The sequence below is a fragment of the Bradysia coprophila genome, chromosome IV, assembly GCF_014529535.1.
Source record: "Bradysia coprophila strain Holo2 chromosome IV, BU_Bcop_v1, whole genome shotgun sequence".
NCBI classification, from domain to species: domain Eukaryota; kingdom Metazoa; phylum Arthropoda; class Insecta; order Diptera; family Sciaridae; genus Bradysia; species Bradysia coprophila.
In genome coordinates, this window is record NC_050738.1 from 13,537,649 (window position 1) to 13,562,692 (window position 25,044).

The following is a 25,044-nucleotide window of genomic DNA, read 5'->3' on the forward strand; positions in this document are numbered from 1 at the left end:
ATTTCTAGTTTTTCTCGAAAAAAGAAGAAAATTAGAGTGAGTACTAAATATTAAGTGTGTGAAAATCTAAAATTTTATGGTAAAAGGACAGAAATTGGAAACTAAAAATGTTTTATTTACGTATTTCATTCCTGTTGCAAGCGCTTGCCTAACAAAATCGGAAAATAAAAATCTAGATTTTCATTTGCTCAACGAACTTCTTGTGGCTGTGCAATTTGATAAGTCTCTTTTTTCGCTTATCTTCAAATATTTTTTTTAATTTCTTGCAATAAAAGCACAACAACTCTCAAATCAGAAAACAGGTCGAGTTTCACTTTCCTCTCTGTACTTCCAAGCTTAGTAAAATCTGAATGAAAACGTCAGATAGAATTCTTAAATGGAATAGAGTATTAAATAGAGAAGAGAGTATTGATCCAAAGGTTTGACAACATGCCGTTATATCCGATTTTTTTCAATTTCGTAAATGACTCTACTTTACTTTAATCCCTAACTTTCCAATGACTTTAATATTGTTGTGAGGACTTATTCTTTATAGTTTCGATGAAAAAAACGACCTAAGTTTATGAGACAAAAACAGAAGTGTGTAAGTAAAAATGCTTCGATATAAGTATTTTATTGTAAAATAATATTTTCGTGATATAAAAATAATTAACAATTTTCTTCACTTACCCTATATAAAATGATTGAAAGAAAAAGTGGACAACTTAATTAAGTTAGTGTTCATAATATAAAAATTGTTTTGCTAGCTTTTTCGCAAAAAGGATACTGGTTTATGGAAAATAGTAAAATTATGTGCAAAATGTTCGTGAAAAACTTTCAAAAATAACAACAAAAAAATGGGTAAACCGTTACGTTAGAAATGAAGGTATGGCCAAAATCAAAATATTAATTTTTTTAATTAACAAAATCTTTTACTTCATTTGTGTTGGCGTTGAATTTTGCAATAAGACTTTACTAACCGGATGATCATCGTTCATCTTTTTCGCTGTTGTCAATAACGGTTGATTAGCTGTTTCTAAAAGTTTAAGTTGGGTGAAGCGAGCCTTCAATGTCTAGCTTTCATTTATTTTTGTTCATCATAGAACTGTTTGTTTATTTCACTTTTTTCGACCATGGTTGTCACAGTTTTTCCATATTGTATTACATTAGTCGACCTTATTCATTAGGACTTAAATGAAGAAAAAAAAAACGGAGCAAATTCTAATGGGATGGCGGTTAAGGAATAACTGGAAATCAAAACTTTATTGATAAAAATTGTTGTACGCCGACATTTTTATATAAAAAAAGTTTTTCTGTGTGTAAAGTATGCCAATCGAAGTGGAAAGCGTTTGCGATTAGTGTACAATAAAATAAAATCGTAAAATTAATGACTACAAAATATAGTTTCCACGTTATGCCAGACGTTCGCAAACTGGCACTCATTTCCCACTGGGATTTCTCGATGAGTTTTTGATTGATGTAACACTAACGCTTCCATTCTTCGTCGATCCATCATTACTCTTTGAATTAAAAACGGGAATTTTCGATGGACTCGTTCGTTGGACGGTCGACGTTGGATTTGATGTTTTGCGAATGAGAACCGGTATTTCTGAGCTATGATTTTTCTCGAACGCTGACCGTATTTGATCGATGTGTGAATGACGCTTTTCGAAATGTCGCTGCGGTGATTCGTATGTTGATGTGCTGAATCTCATTTCCACATTTCTTGGTATGTATTCACGCTCGGTGGGTGATGGTGATTTGGACTTTTCGATTGATTCGTATGCTGGCACGGGACTCTCGCACTTTAGTGCGCTGGTATCATTTTTCAACGCCGCTTCAATTAATGCCTCCAGATCGTCTTTGTCGATGTCATCGTCTAGCAGTTCGTCGTTGGGTGTTTGAACGCGGATTTCCGTTACAAAAGTTTTCGTGTCTTCTTTAGCACCGGTCGGCGATTCGGGCAATTTCTTCGACGACAGACTCTCGATTATTATCACTTCATCCTTTTGTGAATTGTTCGCAAATGGTTTCGCGACGTCGTCCTCCAGTTTTTGTAGAGTGAAATCCAACTTTTCATCGTCAATCATTATTATCGATGAGGGTTGCGATCCGTCTGCATTTATTGTGACAATGTTCTCGCGGCCTAACATTCCCGGTAACACGTCTTTTCGAGACTCTGGTCTGATTTTCACTTCCATCGATGATATGCTGATGCTATTCACACCTTTACCGTCGCTAGAAAATACTGGTGACATTTGACTTGATTCAGTCAAATCATTTTCTCCTTGCTCAATCATAGTTAAACTTATCGGCTGCATGTCCGAATAGCTTAGATTTGTTATTGTCGGAGTAGTTTCCGGTTTGATGGTCGTTTTCGATGTACTATTTGTGGTGATCGTTTTGGTACTGATGTCTTCGCCGGACATCTGACTGGCTAATTTTTTGAGGACCTCCGACTTTGGTCTTTCTAAGCTGCCAAATGGATATCGCGTAACTTTCACATCATCCGGCATGTTTGTGCCGTAGTTGATTATCTTTATCTGATCCGAATCGTTTGATTTGACAGAATTATCGTGATTGTTATCCGTCTGGTGATTTGAGCTCCTGAAATGTACTGGAGATATGGAAATATGTTCGTCCGAAAAGCCATAATTATTGAAACCATTGCCCTCGGCCTTGTCATGGAATCCATTTCTAGACTCCGATTCGATGTAATGTTTCAACGTATCTTCCAAATTGCTGGGTATTTCGTCGATATCGTTTTCGTCATTATCCCAGCTGATGCTGAACGCTTCGGCCTTCTTATTATTTTTTGTCTTTGCATCACCGTTCAATTGAGCAGATTTGACGCTGGGCTCACGCTTATCAACGTTGTCCGCAGCATTTAATACATGCATGATCATGCTGGAGTCCTTCTTCGACTCATCAATGTCATCATCCGTATGGCCACTGCCGTTCATATTATCGTAGATGGCATCTTCCAAGTTGCCCCACTCGTACGAACTCTTCAAACGACCCCTCTGCAACGTGTCCAAATTGCTCAGGTCCATGCTTAAACGTGGTTCTTTGAATTCGGAATTTTCCGTTTCTGGAATTGCTTTTCGTTTTTTCGGAGTAATTTTTGATGGTACATGAGCTGAGCCTTCAGATATCTCTAAGCTCTGCGCTCGTTCCAACGTTCCGTTTTGGGAATGTACCATCGTAGTCGGTATTGTCGGTTTTTCGAATTTGGAGAGATCTCCTAAACTGGCTGTACGGCGTTCTTCAGTGTCAGATTCTTCGGATGACGTTTGATGAACGGTTATGTGCTTCGAATTCAATTCGATTTGAGTGCCACTGCTCGCAGTTTCATTGTCGGATTCTAAAAAAAAAAGAAATGGAGCTGTAAAACATTGAAACAACTTACTGCATCTTAAGTCAGTGGCTTACCGTGATCATATCCAGCCAATTGACTTTCTGTGTCACTGCATTGCCCATATTTCGGAGTGGAACTGTTGCTCATTCCCTTTCCATTTTCCAATGGCACGCTGACGAAATTATCGGTAAAGTTCAATTTATTGCTTGTTGGACTGCCCATGGCATCGACGGTATCGGAGCTATCGTTCATTTCGCCATTCACTGGCGGTCGTGGAGCCTTGCCCTTTTTTGAGTCCAACAGCGAACTGTTACTCTTTCTGTGATCTCTAGCTGCCATCGCAGCCTGCATCATCTGGTTCGGAATCTCTTGCGGAATACCAGCAGCATCTCGTCGAATACCCGATGAATTAATGCTACCATTTCTAACGAACTCTTCGCTAAGGATTTCATTGGTCGTATCTTCCTGTTTCGTATTTTTTGTGCGTTTACTTATGGGTGGCGGCTTGTTATCATTCTCAATGTTCGCGTTGTTTTCATTGTTCGCCTGTGCTTTGTTCGGACTCTTTCCACTCATTACTTTATCGGATACATTCGGCGGTAGAACTCGGATTCCAAACTTTAATTTCTTTGCTTCATCCTCAGTCGAATATCGTACGTTCGAATCAGTTGGTTCAACATGCACGCTCATCGTCTGTATACTATCTGTCGCCACGGATTGCTTTCCATTAATTTTCTTTTCATTTTCTTTGTGAACAATCGGTAGATTTTTACTGGGAGAGAGCCTTTGTTGCTCCATTTTCAGAGTGGGATAATTGCCGTCGTCATTGGGGAACAATTTCTTTCGAGCATTTCGTTCGATAGTATTGAAATCCTCTTGGCTACTGGACCTGTACAAGGGATGTGTCAACGACACTGTGCTGGGACTTTGTGAACCGATTGGCGGAATAATGCCCTTGCCTTCAACATACTCCAATTGAACATTGTACGGTGATGCGTAGCTGAGAATGGTTGCTGCGTCCTCCTGAACGATGTGTCTGAAGTCAATGGTTATGCTTGTGATCTTGTCTCCCACACTAACGATATTCGCAGCAGGTCCTTGTGGCATCACCTTCTTGACGAATATTCCATCCTTCAAACCACCACACACTTCAATGCCAAGTCCAGTAAAGTCTGATCCGCGAAGTGATATTATGCGTGGAACGGGAACCTTCATTGAAAACATAAGTCGTTAATCAAACGAAGAGTTAAGTCATTTAAAGTTTACAACATACCCCAGCATGAGAGTCGTCAACCGTCTTGCGCTTGTCTAGGCTATTTTCCTTATTCGTCCATTTCGTATCCAGAGGCGAGGAAGCTTTCTTTTGTTGATCATCTGAACAAGAATGAAAGACACAATTTACATAAAGATTTCGGTGATGCGGGTCTTTTACGCTTACTTTTAAATGCTGGATTATCGAATGCAAAATCATTTTTAGCGTTTTCCGGATCTTCGACAACAAGGTGTGCTCCTGAAAAAGAAGAAGAAAGAGTTTAGAGTCTGTGATTGATTTTGATCATTCGATATGCATAATGCTTCCAACATTTATTCATTATATACGCTCGCTTATAGGTATAATAGTAAGTACAGCAGCTGACCTATTTTATTCATGATTTAGCAAAAGACTGCTTCACCTGTCCAAGACAGATAAAGTTTTCGTATCGATGAGTTGCAAATACGTAGCCTATCTAGACAAGTTCGATAATTCATTCGATTGATAAAATATCGATTATTTCCTTAGAATCGATTATATCGATACTTTCAAAAAGTAAATATCAATCGAAAATCGATAAATGTCGACTGATAATTGGTAAATATCAACTAATAGTCGGTAAATGTCGACTGATAATTCGATAAATATCGACTGATAAATCGATTATCAATCTATATTTATCAATTATCGATAAAACATTCGATGATTTTTTCAGTGAACATGCCTAAGCCTATCACAAGAAGTGGAACATTCTGTAATTATTTACTGGTCATCATTTTAATGTGATATGAAAAGTTAAAAGCCAAATTTTCTATTTGTCCGGATGTATAACGCAGTTTTTTTCATTTCAATTCGACATCCCTTTCCCATTTACCATAATTCACTTTCAAATAAATATTCTCATGAAAGTAGACATGATTTTTCACAAACTCCAATATGTTACCACCTGTAAAAAACGCTTCATTGCAATAAAAACAGCAAAAAAACGTAATTGATGTCAATTAAACAATAATATTTAATTTCATCAAGATTCATCAAGTGTTACAGGTATTACAAATGGTTAAGCTTACAGAGTTGGCAATTTAATCACATTTTACATGCGATAATACTCTTCACATATCTTATTCTTTTGTGATAGAGAAAACGTATATATCACATAAAAATGCAATATTATACCTTGCTCACTGTGCAAACATATCGTCATTATAACAAATCAAATGAAAAAACCGCACATTTATAATTCAAAAATAATTTTTGATTTCTCCTCCAATAATGCAGACAATTTGTAAGACATCAACAAAAAAAAAAAACAAATCAGAGTGTGTTAACCAACATCTAAGCTAAGCTAAGCAGATTGTTGTAAAGTATATAAAACGAAATGAGTTTGTTAAAAATGGATTCTATTCATTAAGAAGATGTTTTCAATGAAAAGTGTGAGAGAGTTTCAGCGGTATCGGTTTCTTTTCGTATGTACGGCTAATTTTATCTCATATTATGATTTAAAACAAATAAATCACTTCTCAAACAATATGTTTGGATATTGTTCGTTTTCGATGGATATTGTAATGCTATTTTAATGAACAGATGGATGATAATTTGATTGTTGCTTAAGTGGAGACTAGCTGTGAATTTGAACACTTAACGCTAAGTAGAAACTTATCAAACAATTGTTTCAAGTAAAAAAAATTGGGAAGGGGCGTGTTTCATTTGCAAATCTTGTAATTCATATTTTCAAACGATTATTAGAAATTTTGCATATTTATTACATCAGTGAAGTTTAGTGATGAATTTTAATTCAGCCAATTATTCGTTTGTTTAAAACCTTGAATTATTTATCTGAGAAACTACCTACATAGTCATCAACCTTATAATGAAAATAGGCGGTAATCATATCATCCACATTCAATTAACGAATCTATTACTTCTTTTGATCTAAATATTTTCAACAGTTTAGCACAAAATCTTATACTTTTTTCAATAATGTATTTTGTAATATAAGATTTCATCAGTTTGATACGCTAATCTTGTCATTACTGTTGATAACGTTGATAAAAGATTAACTTCTAAAGTTCATGGGATCTAGATTGGCCGGCTCTACTAACTGTAAATAATCGCCAACTGCTTGTTCATCTGGCATGTGTTTGAATGAACTAAGTGATGAAGTTAAAACATTTTGCATCAATTTCTTGAAAACGCGTACATCGAAAGACGTTCAACATAATTATATTTGGTGATAAGCTGATTTGTTTGGCGTCTGTGAAATGTTAAAAGCTTTTTTTGTCTTTAATGCACCGAGACTTAATACCAATTTAATGTTGTCGAGGTCTTATACCGGACTAGGACTAATAACTTGACTTGTCATTCATTTAGAAAGAAATATACATTTTACCGATTATATTTAACAAAAAAAAATGTCGTACTCATGTTTCGATTGTTAAAATGAAACTTTTGGCTTAAGGCAGTCACCTTAAAAAAATTAAAATTGTTAAATTTCGTAATTTCTTTCCATATTTTTTTTGCTTGATTATTAACTATTGTTGTACACTTGTGAACGATCTAAGATTTTATCGTAAATTCCTTTCAATATTCACGTTGATTCTATCGAAAGTATGTGGCTTCAAAGTTGACTGTAAAGAGACTTTTTTTTAGTTACAAGTAAGAAATTGGTAACATTTTAAACAAAAATTGCTACAATTAATCATCATTAGAAATGAAATGAAAGTGATACATTTGGTACCGAATCACTCTAATAACGATTTCTAAATAACAATTTCTTTACCCATGTTGCATGTTTCTAAAGGATTCGTAGAAGATCTATACCGTTTTTTTTAAATAAAATGAATCAAAACTTGGTGCCCTAATACATTTTAGATTTCCTAGACATTAAACTTAACTGGGGAAATTGATTTTGTTAGAAACAGAGGTGGACCAATATTTCGGACATGCTCATTCTAAACAATACGCAACTCATACTAATAATGATTTTCAAACACAAGGGCTTTGGGTGATAAGTCCCAGCTTTCATTCCTATGGAGCATAACTATTACAGGTAAGGGGAGTCTCAGTCGAAATTTGTTTCAGCTGATTCACACACATACAACACTCCCCATCAGCAGTTTTAAATGTATGAACCAGCTGAAAATCAGTTGAAGCAAACTTAGTCTGCTTGATTGCCCTTTCCTGTCTACATAATTAGGAATGAACCATTAAAAGGTGTACTTTTATGGCTTTCGTCAGACTTTTCAGTTTTATCTTGACTTATCCAATAGTTATTTATGCCACTGAGTCATAAATACGTTTTTAGACACAAGCTGTGTAAATCGTAATCCAAGGCCGCATTTACGCGTAAAAGTGCGTATAAGTAACGTTTCTAAAAGTGAGGATCCTATGAAGGAGGTTGTGATTTTCACATAATTTTATAATCCTTACAACTAGAAAATTATAAGAAACTACACAAATTTTCAAGTTTCACTTAAACTTATAAGTAAAAATCGCAATCTCCTTATTATCAAGGCAGCTCTCTAGCAACTGCCTTGCCTTGCTATTTTAAATGCTTTTTTTTAGACACACAATATACATTGTCACACTCGACCTTTTCTCACCAAATGCAGTTTTACCTTTCGTCTCTGAATTGAGAAAAGGATATTTCATGTTGAGTTCATTTGGATTTCGAAAAGTACGGTTTTCCTACAACAAACTGTTCTATTCCATCAATTTTACAGCCATTACGATAATTGAATTGGATAATCATTGCAATCAAATTATTTACACACAATAAATAACATTTTTTTTTAATTTGCCGTACTTATTCATGAGGTTTTTTTTTAATTTTATATACAAACGAATAATAAAAAATTAATGAACGCACAGGTATTAAGCATGTAAATGCACTTTTAATCTCTGGATCATAATACGGATAAACACTCATCAACTTTATAAGATAATGTTGTTATTTTTACGCGATTATTACATTATTTTACACATATATATTCGTACGTATACAATTGTTTACGGGCATTATCCGACTAAAGTGAATAAATAGCTACATGAAATATAGGAATGTATGTGAAACTTTCAGTATGTATATACTACACAAATGTCTTATATAGGTATCAATATCAAATTCCTCGGATTTATAATAAATAAATAAAAAAAATTCCTACCATGGTCTGCTCATACCCATACGCATTAATGCATTTAAAAGTTATGGTTAGTAAAACGTAAATAAATTATCTTCAAAGGTGTGCAATAGCCAACGTGTTTATAGTTTATAAAATGCAACGCGAACTCCTTATATATTATATGAAATTGAACAATGTAAAACCAGCAGACAGCGGCAATCAGTACGAGCGTTATTATATGTGTATGCACCGTATACCCATTTAAGATACCCAGATGATGAAAAAGAAATCATTTAAGAAAACTGTGTCAACACTTGACCAGTCAACCATTAAGAAACAAGTACACGTACCTAATGTTGTCAATGCAAAATTGTTAAGCAAAATAATAAAATAAAAGCAAACTGGAATGCATGACCACATTCGAGCAAAATTCGATTGTGCATTAAAATAAATTATTTAAAATTTGTTTCGAGTTAATTAGGTATTAACAATGTCGATGTTTTTCTATGTATCGAATTTGGACAAATATATATAAGAATTTTCACACATGGCGCACATGGCATTCAAATTTTTGGGTGAGTTTGTTTATTCAGTTGGGTAAATGTACAAAAAAAAAACATAAAATTAAGAAGATAATGCAATTTAAATGCTAATAACATAAATTACGTTAATGCTGGCAGAAAAATCATGTGAAACGTGAAAGGCTAGAGAAGGAAGGTCTCTTCAGAGCCAGAGTACTTCACTCTTAAAACATACAATAAAACAGAAATTTGATTGATTAATTTTACTACAAAAATTATAAAACCTTTTTTTCTCTATCAATCAGTCAAAGTGTTTTCGACTTGCATAATTTAATAATAGTAATTTATATTCATTTGGCATATTATAACGCTGTCGTAATGCGTAATATGTGTCTGATCAAACAAATCCAACAGCTTACAAAAATTCACTGCCAGCTCTCAGCATCAGTATATTTTTCATGTGCGCCGAAGAGGTGGGAAAATTAAAAATTACAAAACTAGTGCTTGACCTGATGGCAGCTATTTATATATTTAATTTAAAAAAACATTATTTCGAGACCACAAAGTTCTTCACAATTATTTCTCCACTCGTAGACGGAAAACACGGTCTTGACGTGTATCTGATTGGTAATTGTTCATTTCATGATTTTATTGTGAAGAAAATGAACAAGTGCAAGACATAAGACATCGGAATGTACAGAAGTGGCCTCGGTTTAAAACATATTTTATGCAATTTATTAAAATCAATCAAAATCTACTGTTATATCCGATTTGTATTAATCAGCAGTATTTTGACATGAACTGTAAATAATAATAATAATAAAAAAAACAATGTCCAAATTTGGTTTAACCTTCATCAGTTGCCAGAACAACAGTAGGTATAAGATTCTATTGTCCATTTTTGTTTTGGTAAATTCTCAAATCATCTGCACTAATTCTCCTATTAATATACGAGACATCACTTCATCATTCATAATTTAAAGAAATGTTTCTCAGCATGTGTTGACCAGTTTTTTTTCGTATTTATTTTTGCTATATACAACAAATTGTTAACTAACTCATTAACCAAAAGAACGGCCAGCGAACATAAATGAATGAAGAATATTTAACAAAAAGTCACCCACTTAATGTGCTAAATCATTTGACCAAATTTTTAAACGATCTTCTTTGTGTGTATTTTGTCTGTATTATTTGTTACAACGTCCGAATTGGAAGCAAAAAAAGAGCCTTTACTCAATTCGAAGATTTGGCTTCGTTTAATCGACATACATTATTTATTCCGTTGAACATTTTTGCTGAGCAAAAAAACAACAACAACAAAAACGGCAATTCTACTCTCTAGATCACCTTGAACCATTCCGTTTTGATATTTTTTTTTATTTTTTTTTGTGGTTACTTCTTTCTATGATGAGTTTATAAATATAAATATTTTTGTCGTTTTACTTTTGTGCATAAAAATTCAGGTTTGCTGAAGAACTGAGTTGGTCAATTATAATATCCGATACGTATTGATTTAGACTCTTCGAAAGCAGAAAAAATCGTTTAATGTTTACGTTAAACAATTCCAGCTAAACGACAGTTAATGCCGGTTTTTAAAGTTCACACCTATGGATTTTACCACAGTAAAATTTACATAAAATTCTTTTTATATACTCCATCATACTGAAAGACTCTTTTTTTTCCTTCAAATCGTTTATGATTTATGCAAACTATATATATATATATATATATATATATATTTCCAATCACACCCATCATACCTGACGAATAAATTCCACCTTTGCTTTAGTATAATTTTTGAAGAAAAAAAAACAGATTCGTTTAACTCAATATAGTAACTGCTTTTTATTGGTTAGGAAAGAAAGCCAAACCTAATTCTAACCCACATAGTATCTCATTTAGTTTGCTTATGTTTCACAATTAAACAATTTGAACATATTTACGCATAATCGCTTTGGATATATTAAGTACCCAGTGACTTGATGGAGAGACTGTCGATCTTTAACCGTTTCTATCGTTAGGTGAATCACATTTCATAATTTACTTTGTATAATTACAACTACTTCCAAATGAGTTTATTCAAATGATGGCATTGTAAAGATAGATCACCTGCATAAAGAACTACCAAAACTGAAAAAAATTTCCTCTTTAAATTCAATATTTATCTACGAAATTTAATCAACGAAATATTTAAAATAAAAATAATAAAAATTACGAAGATGCGATCATTTCTAAAGATAAATTTTTCTTCAAAATTACATTCTCATGCTAGACTATTTTGAAAGTGAAAGAAACACTCCTTAAATGTGTTGTTCGACTCTTGTTGGAGCTTGAAGAAATCTCAGAGAATGTTTACGTATTCAAATACGATATAAACATTGAGCAATGTGGGACAATTAAAATGGTTAATATTCTTTTCACTTGTTATCAGTCTATTGAAAATGTGTAAGGCAAGTAACAGACGAGAAAAATTCTGAAAAAAATGGAAAAAATTACAAAACGAATACACGTCACGTATCATCTGTTATCGACAATGTCGGCAAAAATAAGCGAAACTTTGATAATAATGGTCATAATATAGTAAAATAGATGTTAGAACTATTGAAGTAATAGATTCCATATCAATCTGAAAATACAGAAGGAAGTAGAAGATTGAGTGAATTTGCCAACCCTACCAATACAAAATCGAAACTCAAGTAAACCGCATTCTAAATTAGTTTAATTTACATTTTATCGATGTCTTTGGCTATGTTGTCGGCCAGATAAAGCAGACCACAATGCATGCCTCATTTTCAAAACCTATCTGGAAACAGTTTTTCTGATATCTATCTAAAATATCAGGATGAACGACGCGACAATTCATTTGACCCATAACTTATGAAGATTGCGGTTGGTCTAAATCGAGATTGTTCGGAGATTTGGTAAAATTAGAGATATTGATACACTGAACTGGTAATACAGTCTCATTGTTCCACACAAGAGATCTACGTCCAATTTTGTTGGATCTTCCAGATTATTGGCTGAGAACGACAAAAACGCAAAATAATTCCGAAAAAAAATGTTGCAAATTGTATTTGAAGTCATTCTTTGCTTCCTCTTGTTTTCTTAGTTTCAGTTTCCTCGACACCAACATTACTCTAACAGCAATGCGATTTATTGATAAAATAATATGAGACGCATAGCCCCAAGAAGTACTTGCTATCTGACGATAATATCTATTGTACCATTGTAATAACAATAACAATTTAGATAAAAGAAAATGCTTGCAGTTTAAACGGCATTCCTGCGTCTTTCTTTCGAGTGCTGTTTGAATTATTAATAATAAAATTTCTTTAGACATACGCGACTAAAAGGACGTTCAGAACCAGCAACCATTTTTTCTGGTGTGAAGATATTTTTATTATTATTATGAAGCACAGCAGATACTCTTTGGCTATGACAATGAATCGTTATTTTCATGTTGTACTTGTATAATATGCAGCTAAACAATGTATTTTCGTTCGTAGAAGTTAAGAGTTATTCCATGGCACTAGAAATTTACATATTTTCCTTTTCAACAATTTTTTTTTATTTCTCTCTTCTTATTTGCTTGTTAAATCGCAGATAACAATCGAATCATACGTTAAATGAATGATGATATTTCACACAGTGTATACACATAAAAAAATAATAAAAACAAAAAATACAATCTCTACCATTTCGCATCGAATGCATACAAGAAAACAACAAGTCTGGTAAACTATTGACTATGTAATGTTCATATATAAACTGATAAATCCATTGAAATGCTCATGGGATATTGTGGTAGAAATGTGACTCTTGGGTGCATTCTAATCACGTTTCATTTCTAATTTATATGGATAACTGCAGTTATATAAGGTGACATATGCTATGCTTTCATAGATATTCATATAAGTAAACATTTTCGAAAGAAAGGAAATCCAAAACAAAAATGCACGAATGATAAACAGTTTGTGATGGAAATAATAAAATTAACTCACCTTTTCGGTTCTTCCAGTAGTTTTTATACAGCCACCATAACAAATATGCTAGTGCTATACCACAAATTAATGTACCAAATATGGCACCGGCTATATCACCTCCCCCATAACAAGTCTCGTCCATTTTATTCCAATGTCACCAGATTGATGATGATTAAAATAATTTTTTTTTGTTTTAAATTTTGTTGTTAGTTCTTTTTTTTTAAACACTACACATCCACTATATCCATGTGTAAATTAACTCAAACACGATATGCTTTAACAGAGAAAAAAAGCATCCACTTGAAAATCGGTTGTAATTTTCGTTTGTTGTGAGAAAGAACCTCTGTCTCTTGTTATTTTTAGCAAAACATTTTTAATTAATTCCACATTCAAATATTAAGTTTTCGTATGTGAGTAAGTAAAGTGTATGTACTGAAAAATATAAAGGTAAATATGTTTTTAGCAAAAATTCAATATTTACACTACTTTTGAAGATTACAATTTTGAAATTGTTTTTTTTTTCTTTATTTGCGTTTAAGGTGGAGATTTTTTTGTTTTTGTTGTTTATTTTAACGCACTTTAATAACTTGGCTTTCATAATTTTGTTGCTTTTTCGTAACATAAAAGTACATTGTGGACAGTTTTTCTTTACTGTTTGAATGTTCGACTCATACCCAATGCAATTATCATCATCTGTTATATCCACGAATGAAAGTGTAACACATGTATCGTCCAAAAAATTGTGATTTTCCCACTCAAACGCGCTCATTTCAACATTATTTTGATTGATATCCACAACGATGACAGGTATAAGTTATGGTATGACTGTTTGTTACCTAGGATATGATTGCGTACCGTTTGTGAAAAGTTAAAAGTATATGTCAGAAAATCCCTAACTATCTGTAACATGAAAGGGCTTACTTGACTTGAACGACTATTTTTCATTTTAAGAAGTTTTAAAAAGTACGAAATTGTATCTGGTTGATCAAGCCATAGATACCAAAATGCCTGTAAGTAATAAATTAAGATTTTAGTATCAGTCAGAGTGCGAAGTAATAGATTCGATATTTACTTATACAGGCGAGAAAATAGAGAAGAGGATAGAGAAATGCAGCCGTAATTCCTCTTCAGATTAATCTTATCGTCTGTGTAAGGTTTGATCACCTTAAATGAAAAAATGGGTCGTGCGATATTCCACTCCATATAAACTGCACGCCTTAGTTCTTATGTTAATTCAATATTGTAAGTACTTCCACTGATTGGTATCTCATCTCTCAAAGGCGGATTTGTGAAAACATTTCGATTTACTTTCGAATACTCACTTCATGTTTTGAGGACAATGGTGATGTAGTTTGTTACGACAACTTCCACATCAAGCATTCACGCATTTCTCAAAAACTACAATACTAATTGACTGATCTCAACCCAATAATTTCAGTATTGAATTTTTGAATAAAATGTTTTCAACGAGTCAAACAAATTTTAATTTTTAATAAGGGAAACTTAAACCATACTTGGATCCATAAATTCGTTCATGCAGGGAATTGTGAACTGTTCTACTGAAAACATTAATAAATTATACATGACGAGCGTTAGCGAAAGACACAGACCGTTCGTTGATAGTGTATTGAAAAAAAAATCGTGAATTCATTAAATTCTCGCTAATTTCTCATTTTGTACATACTTATGCAAAGTAGCAATTAATTTAAATTTCTAAATAGATTTAGCGTTCCATATACGCTGCATTCGGTAAAATTTTCAATGTCCCTTTACGTGGGAAGAACACCGAACCATATGTAACACAAATTTATGTCGATGCGGAAGTTTGCCCGTTAATTGTCCATTCATGCATTCTTCAGTAGAATTAAAATAATGGATGAAAAGAACGAAAGAATGTAAGTACACAGAATGATATTTATATGATTACGAAACACATTTTGTGTATGTTTACATTCCGAGCAGGTTTCGAGATTAAGTACATAATTGCTATGATATATGTAATGACATACAATATATATAACGATGTGTCTATGTTATTATAAATAATGTTTTTTTATGAATTATTATTTTTTTCATTTAAAAAAAAGAAATTTAAATTCATTCTGAAATTATGTCATTCTGAAATTCTTGTAATATTTATTTGTTTTGTTTTTTCCCTCTGTATTAGCTTATCATCTCGTTGTAAGTCCGTTGTGCTGTAATTTACGTGTAAATATATGTTGAATTTTCACAAATGAACTTGAATCAATCAAGTTTTATTATCCACGATAATGTGCGGCTTTTACATGCACACACATAATCGTAAACAATAATTAAATATTCAAGGTATGTTGATATATGATTACCATTTTTTCGAAGTCTTTTCTATGGACAATACAAAAAAAATGTATTCCAAACGGATCTGTTTGATCTAACACTGTAATCATGTGAATGTGCTCATACTGATGGTGTGATAAATTGGGTCTTGGTATCGCTCAATTGCTTTGAGACCGTCGTTGCAAGAAAGAAACATACGTACGGTTCTCAGTCGACTAAGTCGATTTATTCCATTTAATGCTTTGCAATCGGAAAACAAAACGTAATACAACAATTGCTACTTCTTTTGTTAAAAGTTGTTTAAATTATCAAGTAATACAGAATCTATTACTTCATTATTTTCACTACATATGTTTCCTACATAAAGCCACATTAACCCACTCTCACCGTTGATTATTGACATTGCTGGCGACAACAGATGAGCACAATGACAAAGTATAGTTATACTAAGTCGATGGATGAGCAGCCATTGACTTGAGTTCAATAGTTCCTTGTTATAAAGCTACTCTCTAGATGTCGATACTCCTTTTTTCATATAAATTTTTCGTATCCATCAACCTGCCTACCTATCGTTATTTTAAACCATAACGTTTGACTTATTTATCGATGGTATGAATTGAGCGTGCATCTGAGAATACACAAATAGTACAAACATCTAAAGTTTTTGTTAAAGCAACGCACTGCTCTAATTACATGCTTCAATGATAAATATGAAAAACGCGACTTTGAATAAGAAATTTACATGAACAGCAATTAAAATGCAGATTATGAATAAGAAAATATCATTTCATAGAAGGAAAGCCATACATTACTGGCGCTGAATGATTATTTTTTTCGAAACATTTTTCAATTAGAAACTGTCATCTGAAAACTACTGGTGAACGTATAAGTGGTCGGTGGTCGTTTAGTTTATTTTTTCATTTAAAAGAAATTTATAATCTTAAACGGGGCAAGGTATTAGAAAGACTTATTTACATACGGAATTTAATATGTTAAAAACAACTTGAGAATCATGTAGTGAAAAACAACCTGTTAACTTGCGAAATCGAACCAATTTTCAGATTTATGCTCGCATCTTGGAATCGCATTGCATTTTATTCAACACAATTTTATTATTGCAAAATACATTTCATACAACATTTTCAAGCATCATTTCATTTATCACTGTCGCATGTGCACAAATATGCATTTCAATAAAATTTAAATTACAAAAACGATGTAGGATGCAATGCACACTTACTCCAGCAGACTCATGATAAATACATATAATTCTGCTTAAATTTTGTATTTGAAAGATATATCGATTTTGAACCTGAAGGCTAATTTATGTCTGACCGAAAAAAAGAAGATTGGTTTTGCTTTTGAAACGGAGAGAATTTTCGACTGAAACGGAAAAAAAATCTCATTGAGACTCCATTTCATTTACTTTTATACAACGTAGGTACCTTCAAATAAATCATCGTTGACTGAAAAACTATATTTTCTTCCTTTTCAACTCGAAAACTCTTTGATGTACCGCTCATGCATTTATTTTTTTTTTATTTTTGAAGCACTCATTACCCATTTATTTTTACGATTGTTAAATCGAAATGAAAAAGAGGTTCATTCGATGCACCTTCTACCACAAAATTTCAATAATTTCCTTTGTTCAGGTGTCACCACATGAAGCTTATCAAATTACAACCTAATCGAGACAAGTGGAATTAAATAAGAAAAGAAAAGAAAAATCATAAAAATCGTATGAAATCTGAAGAGTGGATCGACAACAACCAGCAATATCAATGTTATAAGTTTGTTGATCGAGAAATATCAACGATACTTGTTGAAAACGATGATTAAATTTCAATAAAATTTCTTTGTATATGAGTCGTTGAAGTGGTAATGATTATCCAACGATCATTTTCTTTCTTTAAAAATATTTCATCGAGCTGATTGAAATTCCGTCGTTAGCACCACCATCATTTATACATACATGTAATGCTGCGGTTCGGTATTAATTGAATTATTAAAAAAACGTGAATTCTTTAACCTGTCCTAATCAAAATAAATTTATTTTCGGACGATTGTAAAAGTGGTAAAATTAGGTTTCAACACACTTTGTGCTTGATGGTATGTTTATTCACAGTTTAGCGTCAAATGAAAACGTTAACATGATGGAAACCTTTGTGATCAGCAATGTAAAATATTGTTTAAACAATTTCATATGCAACGAGTAGGTACATACTGTGCCTTTAGTCTTTAGAATATATTGGTAATAATAACAATGTTAAATGTTAAATTTCACTGTTCAACACTTTCTCTTTCTTTCGATGAAATACCTTCATAATATTAATCATACGCTTATCAAATTTACGGTCAATATTTTCGTTACGTTTGGAGGATGTAACAGACTAAAAGAGCTTATAACCTTTTGAGTACCTCATCAGCCTGCGGATTGGAGTTGTGCCATGTTACCGACCACATATTTTTTTGGATTTTTGGTTCAATTATGGGTGGAAATAGCCACATTATCAAAATTTAAAAATTTTAGTTCTGACACTTCACTTTTGTTTTATTAGCGCTAAGAGTGGCTTTAGTTAGGGTAGAATTACAATACATATCTCAATCATTGAAAATCGTAGAGAATTCAAATTGTTGTCGAAATCAAGGTAGAGCAAGTGGCTAATGTATTGAAATTTTATGTCACTTTTGTGTTTGCATTGCGGCTTTCATACAAAAGTAAATGTTAAAACTATTCAAGTAGTAGATTCCATTACAATTTGTCGAAAATGCTTCTGTCAATCTGATAATATCAAAAGAACTAACACATTGGATAAATATAGTGTAGAATGATTGCCATCTGCATATGAAAAGTGTTGTTAAATACCTACTTCATCAAATGTAGTTCAACAAAAACACTAAAATAACATGAAATTATGATTCATGTAATCAATCATGCCACTATTTTATCAGAAATGCATCGATATTACTCAACCTAGGTAATTACCATTTATTGAAACTGAAGAAAGAATTTCTAAAAAAAATAATCATTCACTCTATACTTAGATACAGCAACAGGTTGTGTTGTTGTTATTGTGGTTGGATATGATGGCCATCAGAAACTGACTTACTATTTACATTTGGTGTAATTCCGATAAATTGTATTTTTAATGAGATGAATGAGATACTTTTCTACTCGGAAATTTCGAGTCCTAATTAATATGAGACACCGAAAACGCTTGGCTTATACATAATCTAATTTTATCTCTGATATTGATTGGCTGTCCATATTTATTATTCTTTTTTTTTCTGTGTGTGGAAAATTGATAGAAGGTTATCGCACTTTTGGCATCAATATCACATTAATACATTGTGTTCATTTCGATGAAATTGAATTAATCTTCTCCGAAGAAATTCAATAAAATGTTTGAGAAGATTAAATTTTGGTTATTTTTTCTGTGAAAATATTTTGATAAAAATGTGCATAATTTAGTTTTTAGAAAACGCGCTTTAAAATTGTATGTCAACAAAAGCCGACTTTAGTATTTTTTTACTTCTTTTAAACAGAAAAAAGACATTGAATTAAATCAATAAAAACTTTCTCTTATAATTTATTAATATTTTTTTCGTTAAAAAAATTTTGTTTGTAGAACGGCCAACAACAACAGCAAAATAATATAAATTTTCAGTTTTAATTTCTTTTCTTTTTTTCTTCATTAACTTCTTTCTAATGTTACAATGAAACAAGAGAATTTTAACGTTCATTGGCTGAGGTTGAAATTATTAATTCTTTTTTTCTCATTTTGACATCCATTATTTTATAATTTTAATATTTTATTCGCATTCCACAATCAATCAAGTGGCAAAACACCTTTTATTGGAAATAAGAATAAGAAAAAAAAAAACACCAACAAGTGTGTTCAATCTCTTTGAGATAAAATATTTTATAAGTCATTGCCGTGATGTCTCAGCTATATTTTTTGCAATATGAAAGGCACATTTCGCAAAAACAAAAAACGAGCAAAAATTTATTACATGCATTTTTGTTACAATTTATATAATTTCCTAATCGATTTTATTGATTAAAAAAAGTTTCAATTTGACATTTTCCTTTCAATTGGGATGATCTTTTGTGTAGAAGAATTTCGCATTTAATCCGACAATTGAGTGTAGCGTAATATGCAGTATGTATAAGTTCTTTCGCAATTCGGTTTATGAAAATCGTTATAACTTGAAGGTATTTTAATTTAATTATATCTGCAATAAATGGCAATAAATAGAGAAATATCACGTTTCATTTCAATTTACTTTTTCTGCGGTAAAAAAAATCCAACGAATAGGCAAGGACATAAAATTTATATTTCGTCTGTTACTTTTAGAAACGGCTAGTCAGTCGACTATCGACTTAAACATAAATAATCGATGTTCTTTTGCAAGTGCTTTTTTATACAGCGAAAGACTGCCAACATTGATTGACAAGGGATTTTCAAAACGAGGATTTTTTACTGATTCTGGATGGACTTTTTTTTCAATTTTCAAGGATTTAATACTTCTTACTTGATTTTTTTGAGTCTTTTAAAAGGTTTTTCATGATTTTGTAGATTTTCTTGAGAATTCTCTAGTAAACCTCACGAATTTGAGGATTTTCTTTCGTAAAATTTTGGAGGATTTTCTTTTGGCTGACAAGTTTTTTTTTACGAATATTTGACCCTCTAGTAAAAGATTATGATATTGACGACAATTCGATGCTTTAAAGAAAAGAAGTAGCAGATTTGTGGGAACAGGCGTATTGGTAAAGTAAATTTGATTATTTCGGTCAGTCGATTTATAACAATTGCATTGCATTCTGTAAAAATATGTTGAATTGATAAGAAGCAAAACTGAAGTCTGATTAAATTATTTTTATCTAAACCGGGAACTATTGGAATTTTGTATATTCTATCAAACCCAAAGATTTATATCTTGGTACACTTGCAAAGGTTCTGAAAGGTTAAATTTTTGTTTGGTTAACAAACAATGAAAGAAGAAAAATTTAAGTATTTCAGCATCTCACATCTGTGGTACAGCTTATAATTTCGATAGTTAGGTGTTAAAAAATAAATTTGAAATTTCCGATCGAAAAGACAATTATGCCAATTACGAGTTTTATATTTTTAAGCATCGATGCAAAGCAAAACTTAAACAGGTTCAAGGCACATTATTTCCGTTTGAAATAGCGACCATTAAATATATCCAAGTTAAAAATTAACTTTTCCAAAGTTTACTCTTACAAAATTGGTTAAATCTATCTAATATTATATGGAGTAGAGTTGCAGATATTTAAAAATAAGAAAATATCATTAAACTCACAAAGTATCTGCCCGTTAAAGTAGTTTGACTTTTACTTTTTCTTGTAAATTATACTTAATAGTAAATTGGTAAAAATTGATATGTGATTAACACACTTGCCTCAACGTTTATCGGTTTATTAATCATTTTAATTGGTACTTTGGAAGATTTTTATAATAACACAGGTCGTAAAATTGTGCTACAGTTTTTTTTTGTAAGTTTTGCCATGCAGTTGGGCAACACAGGCTAGAGTAAACTTAATTTTAATTCGTCTCTTAATAAATATTAATACCGTTAGTGGTCACCAAAGTGATGAAAGAAAGTTTAACACCAGTATGCTTCTGTATTCCATTCTCATTTCTATGTTAATTTGTTTTGAAAATGCAGCGATATTTGTTTTATAATTAAACTGGAATGGGTTTCGGTACACGTATCTATCTATCCACACACACGTTTCAACGGATAACCATTTTTTCTCATTATGGTTGGTTGTGAGTTTTTTTTTTTCGTCTTCTCGTTTGGTTCAATATTGATACAGATAGCATTAGAGGAGATGTGTACGCGCAAAATGTGTATTCTGATGCCATATAAGAAAATGTTTTGTTGATTTAACGGCAATCTTAGTTTTGTTATTATTTGATTAAGAAATACACGAACGAAATTGTTAAAATAGAACACCGTACGGCATACAAAAGGTGCGTTTCTCATTCTCATTTATGATGCAATTATGTTTTCCGAAACCATTTAGATATTGGAATATATCGAGCAATTAGATATTGAATATCGAGCAATTAGAGAGTAACAGTCGAAAGAAAATTATTCTACTGGATTCGTATTACACACATGAACATGAAATGGTATCTTATCAACACAGAAAAATATTTCTTTTGCAATCTGTTGTTCGTTTTTCCCATTGTTTTATAAACATAGTTTGTGTCAACAATATTATTTACTTTGAAAAAATTGGGGATTTAGAATGGTCTCTTACGGACGGCTGGCTATGTCATCTGTTATCGACGACAACGATATGATTAAATGATGAGCAATAGCTTATCTGATCTTACATAGCAAAATATATGATAAATCTAATGAAGTACAAGATTTTCTGTTTATTTGCTAAAAATATTTATATGAAAAGAAGTAGTAGACTCGATAGTAATTATACTGTTGATATACTTGCCCTCTGTGAAATATTGGCCTACTTATTAACAAATGTGTGGACAGGTTCTAAGACACCGGAACATCTTTGACCATAACCATTTGACCATTAAATAAGTGGGGAAAATGAAATCAATATAAAACACAAGAAATGACTAAATTACATGATATGGCCAGCGAACATACGGATTACCCCATTTTTTCGAGTCCAACATAGTCATTTATTGTATGTCCAAAAAAACGTTAAATTTTAACCACAAATATTATTTGCCAAAAAAGTATGTTCAGCGCAAAAATTTCTATTCAGCTTCATCGAATTTTTTTTCGATTATTAGTAAATCCCTAGCACTACAAAATATTTTTTCGAGAAAATGTTTCTAATTTTTAACAAAATATTTTGCTGAAGTCAAAAACCTCGTCCGGATAGACATAAATGTGTCTCATTACTATCTATTTATCCTCTAACCACATTATAACGAAGACAATACAAGTTTGAAAACTAAAAAATCAATTTGTATAAAAAAATCACCGCGTTAGTCCCATCAAGAATGTCTTAAATCGACATACATCCGAAATAATCCTATTGGTAACATTCACACCAGTCATCTAAAATTTGATGTTCACTCAAAAAGGAATTTCAATAGCTCACTTAATTTCCACAAATGTATTCTTACGTCATGCCAATTTGTTACAAAAAAATCATTTTTTAATAAAAACAAAATTCCATCCAGGCTCTTTTTGAATTATGAATTTGCATTCACTCTTTAAAATTCTGGTAAATATTTTTTAGAATCAACCAGAAAATTAGCTCCGTAAATGGTTTGCCAAGTTATTAAATTGCATTTTTTTTATTAAATTGCATTGTTTGAATTATGATCATTTCGTTTCGGTCACAATAATCACAAATATTTTATTTAATTTTTTTTTTTAGGAAAATCACTTTTATATTAAGAAGTTTCAAACATGAAGATACTTTACCATGCGATCAACAAAATTATTTGATTTAAAAAAAAATAAGTTTCAACGAAAAACTACATTCGCGCGAAGAACAAAATTAAAACAACTAACGTTGACGAAGTTTAAGAATCAACTAAGCTCACCTTTCCATTACACAAATTCATCTCCTTGCAAACCTCATGTAAGAGGTGTACACGTTCATTACATGTGAATGTGTTCGTGTGGATTTTTAAAATTATTATTTTTTTCAATATAAAAATGTGAGTGAAATTCTTGAGGTATCTTAGCGGGCATATTTTCGTTTTACATTTATATATTTGTACGATGTAGGTTGGGTATATAGAGATAGATAGACAGATACATTTAGATCCATAGAATAGTGATATACGAAATGGTACTTGTAACGTGTCTGTAGCTATCACATTAAACATTAAAGTATATGTTGATCGAGGAGATTTTTTCATTAATTTATGATATTTTTGTATCTTGTCTTGTTGTTGTTTCGTTTTATGGTTTTGATATTTAAACTAATATCAGGGGAAGCGTTAAATTGACTTTTTCCACATCGAATGTTGTGTATGCTGTGCGCATGTATTCGATCAATGAATCTTTTGAACTGTTCAAATTTTGATTCTGATGATGTGATGATGACAACAGGTTTGTAAAGCTAATTCTACGAACAGTTTACACACAAAATTGTCGATATTTTACAGACATTGTCCAAGTTGCAACCTGATTTTCTTTTCTTTTTTAAACAAAAATCGTTGAATGAATACTATTCAATACTATTGCATTCAGTTCCTCCAAAAACTCTGAAAATATGATCCTTTACCGACTTGTAGATCAGATGTTATCGGCGAAGAGGGCAAAAAAAAAACTTCAGCTCTGAATAATGAGACCTTTTACAGCAAAACGTATTGTTAAGCAAACGAAGTAAAAGCTTTTGCATCAATCTCTGACATATGCGTAGATCAAAAGACGTAACAGATTCAAACATTATATTTTATGTTTGCCATCTGTGAAATATTAACACCCATTCAATAAATCGCATTATATTTAGAAATCGAATTTTAGTTCAAAAGTTTCAATTGGCTTACCATCATTTTGGCTGTAACTGAACATAAAGTGTACAGTGTGAGGGTGAAGATCAGTAAGAGTAAATTGAACGGATAAAAATGCAGCATCAAAAGAATGACAAAGAGTTCGGATTGCGTGCTATACCAAAAAAGGCTCTGTGTCGCACTCATCTTCTTCTGTCGAAAAAAAGTTATGGTTCAAAGATCTGTTTGTTTCAATTTAATCACACTGTTCTTGTGCAACTGTGTAAAATTACAGACTGTATTGGTAATTAACACTCCTAAGTACATTTTTCTAATTAGCTAAATGAATTCATCCCGTCTACATGTTAAGGAATTTAATTTTCTTAGCTTTCTCCATACTAATAACGTCTAACACAAAGTATACAAAACGTCGAAAAAATTATTCACAATTTAAAAATGTGTGGCACGCCTGTATGTTTAGCTTATGTATGCACTCATTGTTGTAAATATTTCTATGGCTTTATTAGCGCGTTTTCGTTTATCTAAGAGTCCACCTAAAAACATCAACGACACTCAAAAAACGAGATAAGCTCAATGATACGTATTGATTTGATTAGTTCAATTGAACAAGCACAAAAAGCTATGTTTCAATCAAAAATGATTATTTATTGTTGTTGGTGACGATTGTAGTCTTTTTTTTGTTGGCCGCATCTGATAAGCCTGTTTCGCATTGTGTCAATGTGTGGGAATTGGAAACTGAAAATAATGTTGAGCTTTAAGTTTTCGTAATTTTGTTGATTCGTCGATATGAGTATATAATTCATCGACAACAAATATCCAATTGTGAAATCTAAAAATTGTTTCTGAGAGGAAAGTGAATTTAAGGAATTTTAATTGTTAAAGGCTCAGCAATCAAGAAAATCATTCATTTAAATCAACTGCGCCAACATAAAACTAAACCCAGTCTTGTCTTTCAAATTGTTGCAGCTGCATACGATGCCGAAATTTTACGCGAATGGAAATTCTATTTGGTCTAAATACTACGCATTCCA

General features: G+C 31.9%; 1 protein-coding gene across 1 annotated transcript; it reads right to left on the reverse strand.

Moving 5' to 3' along the window:
• Positions 1-610: 610 nt before the first annotated feature.
• LOC119066411 lies at positions 611-23,108 on the reverse strand. The gene is made up of 6 exons (XM_037168884.1): positions 22,974-23,108; positions 13,233-13,646; positions 4,776-4,847; positions 4,611-4,711; positions 3,412-4,546; positions 611-3,343 (listed from the first exon to the last, which is right to left on the reverse strand). Exons 2-6 carry the CDS (start codon positions 13,354-13,356, stop codon positions 1,419-1,421), a joined length of 3,357 nt encoding a protein of 1,118 aa, XP_037024779.1. The 5' UTR covers positions 13,357-13,646; positions 22,974-23,108; the 3' UTR covers positions 611-1,418.
• Between the last annotated feature and the right edge of the window lie 1,936 nt (positions 23,109-25,044).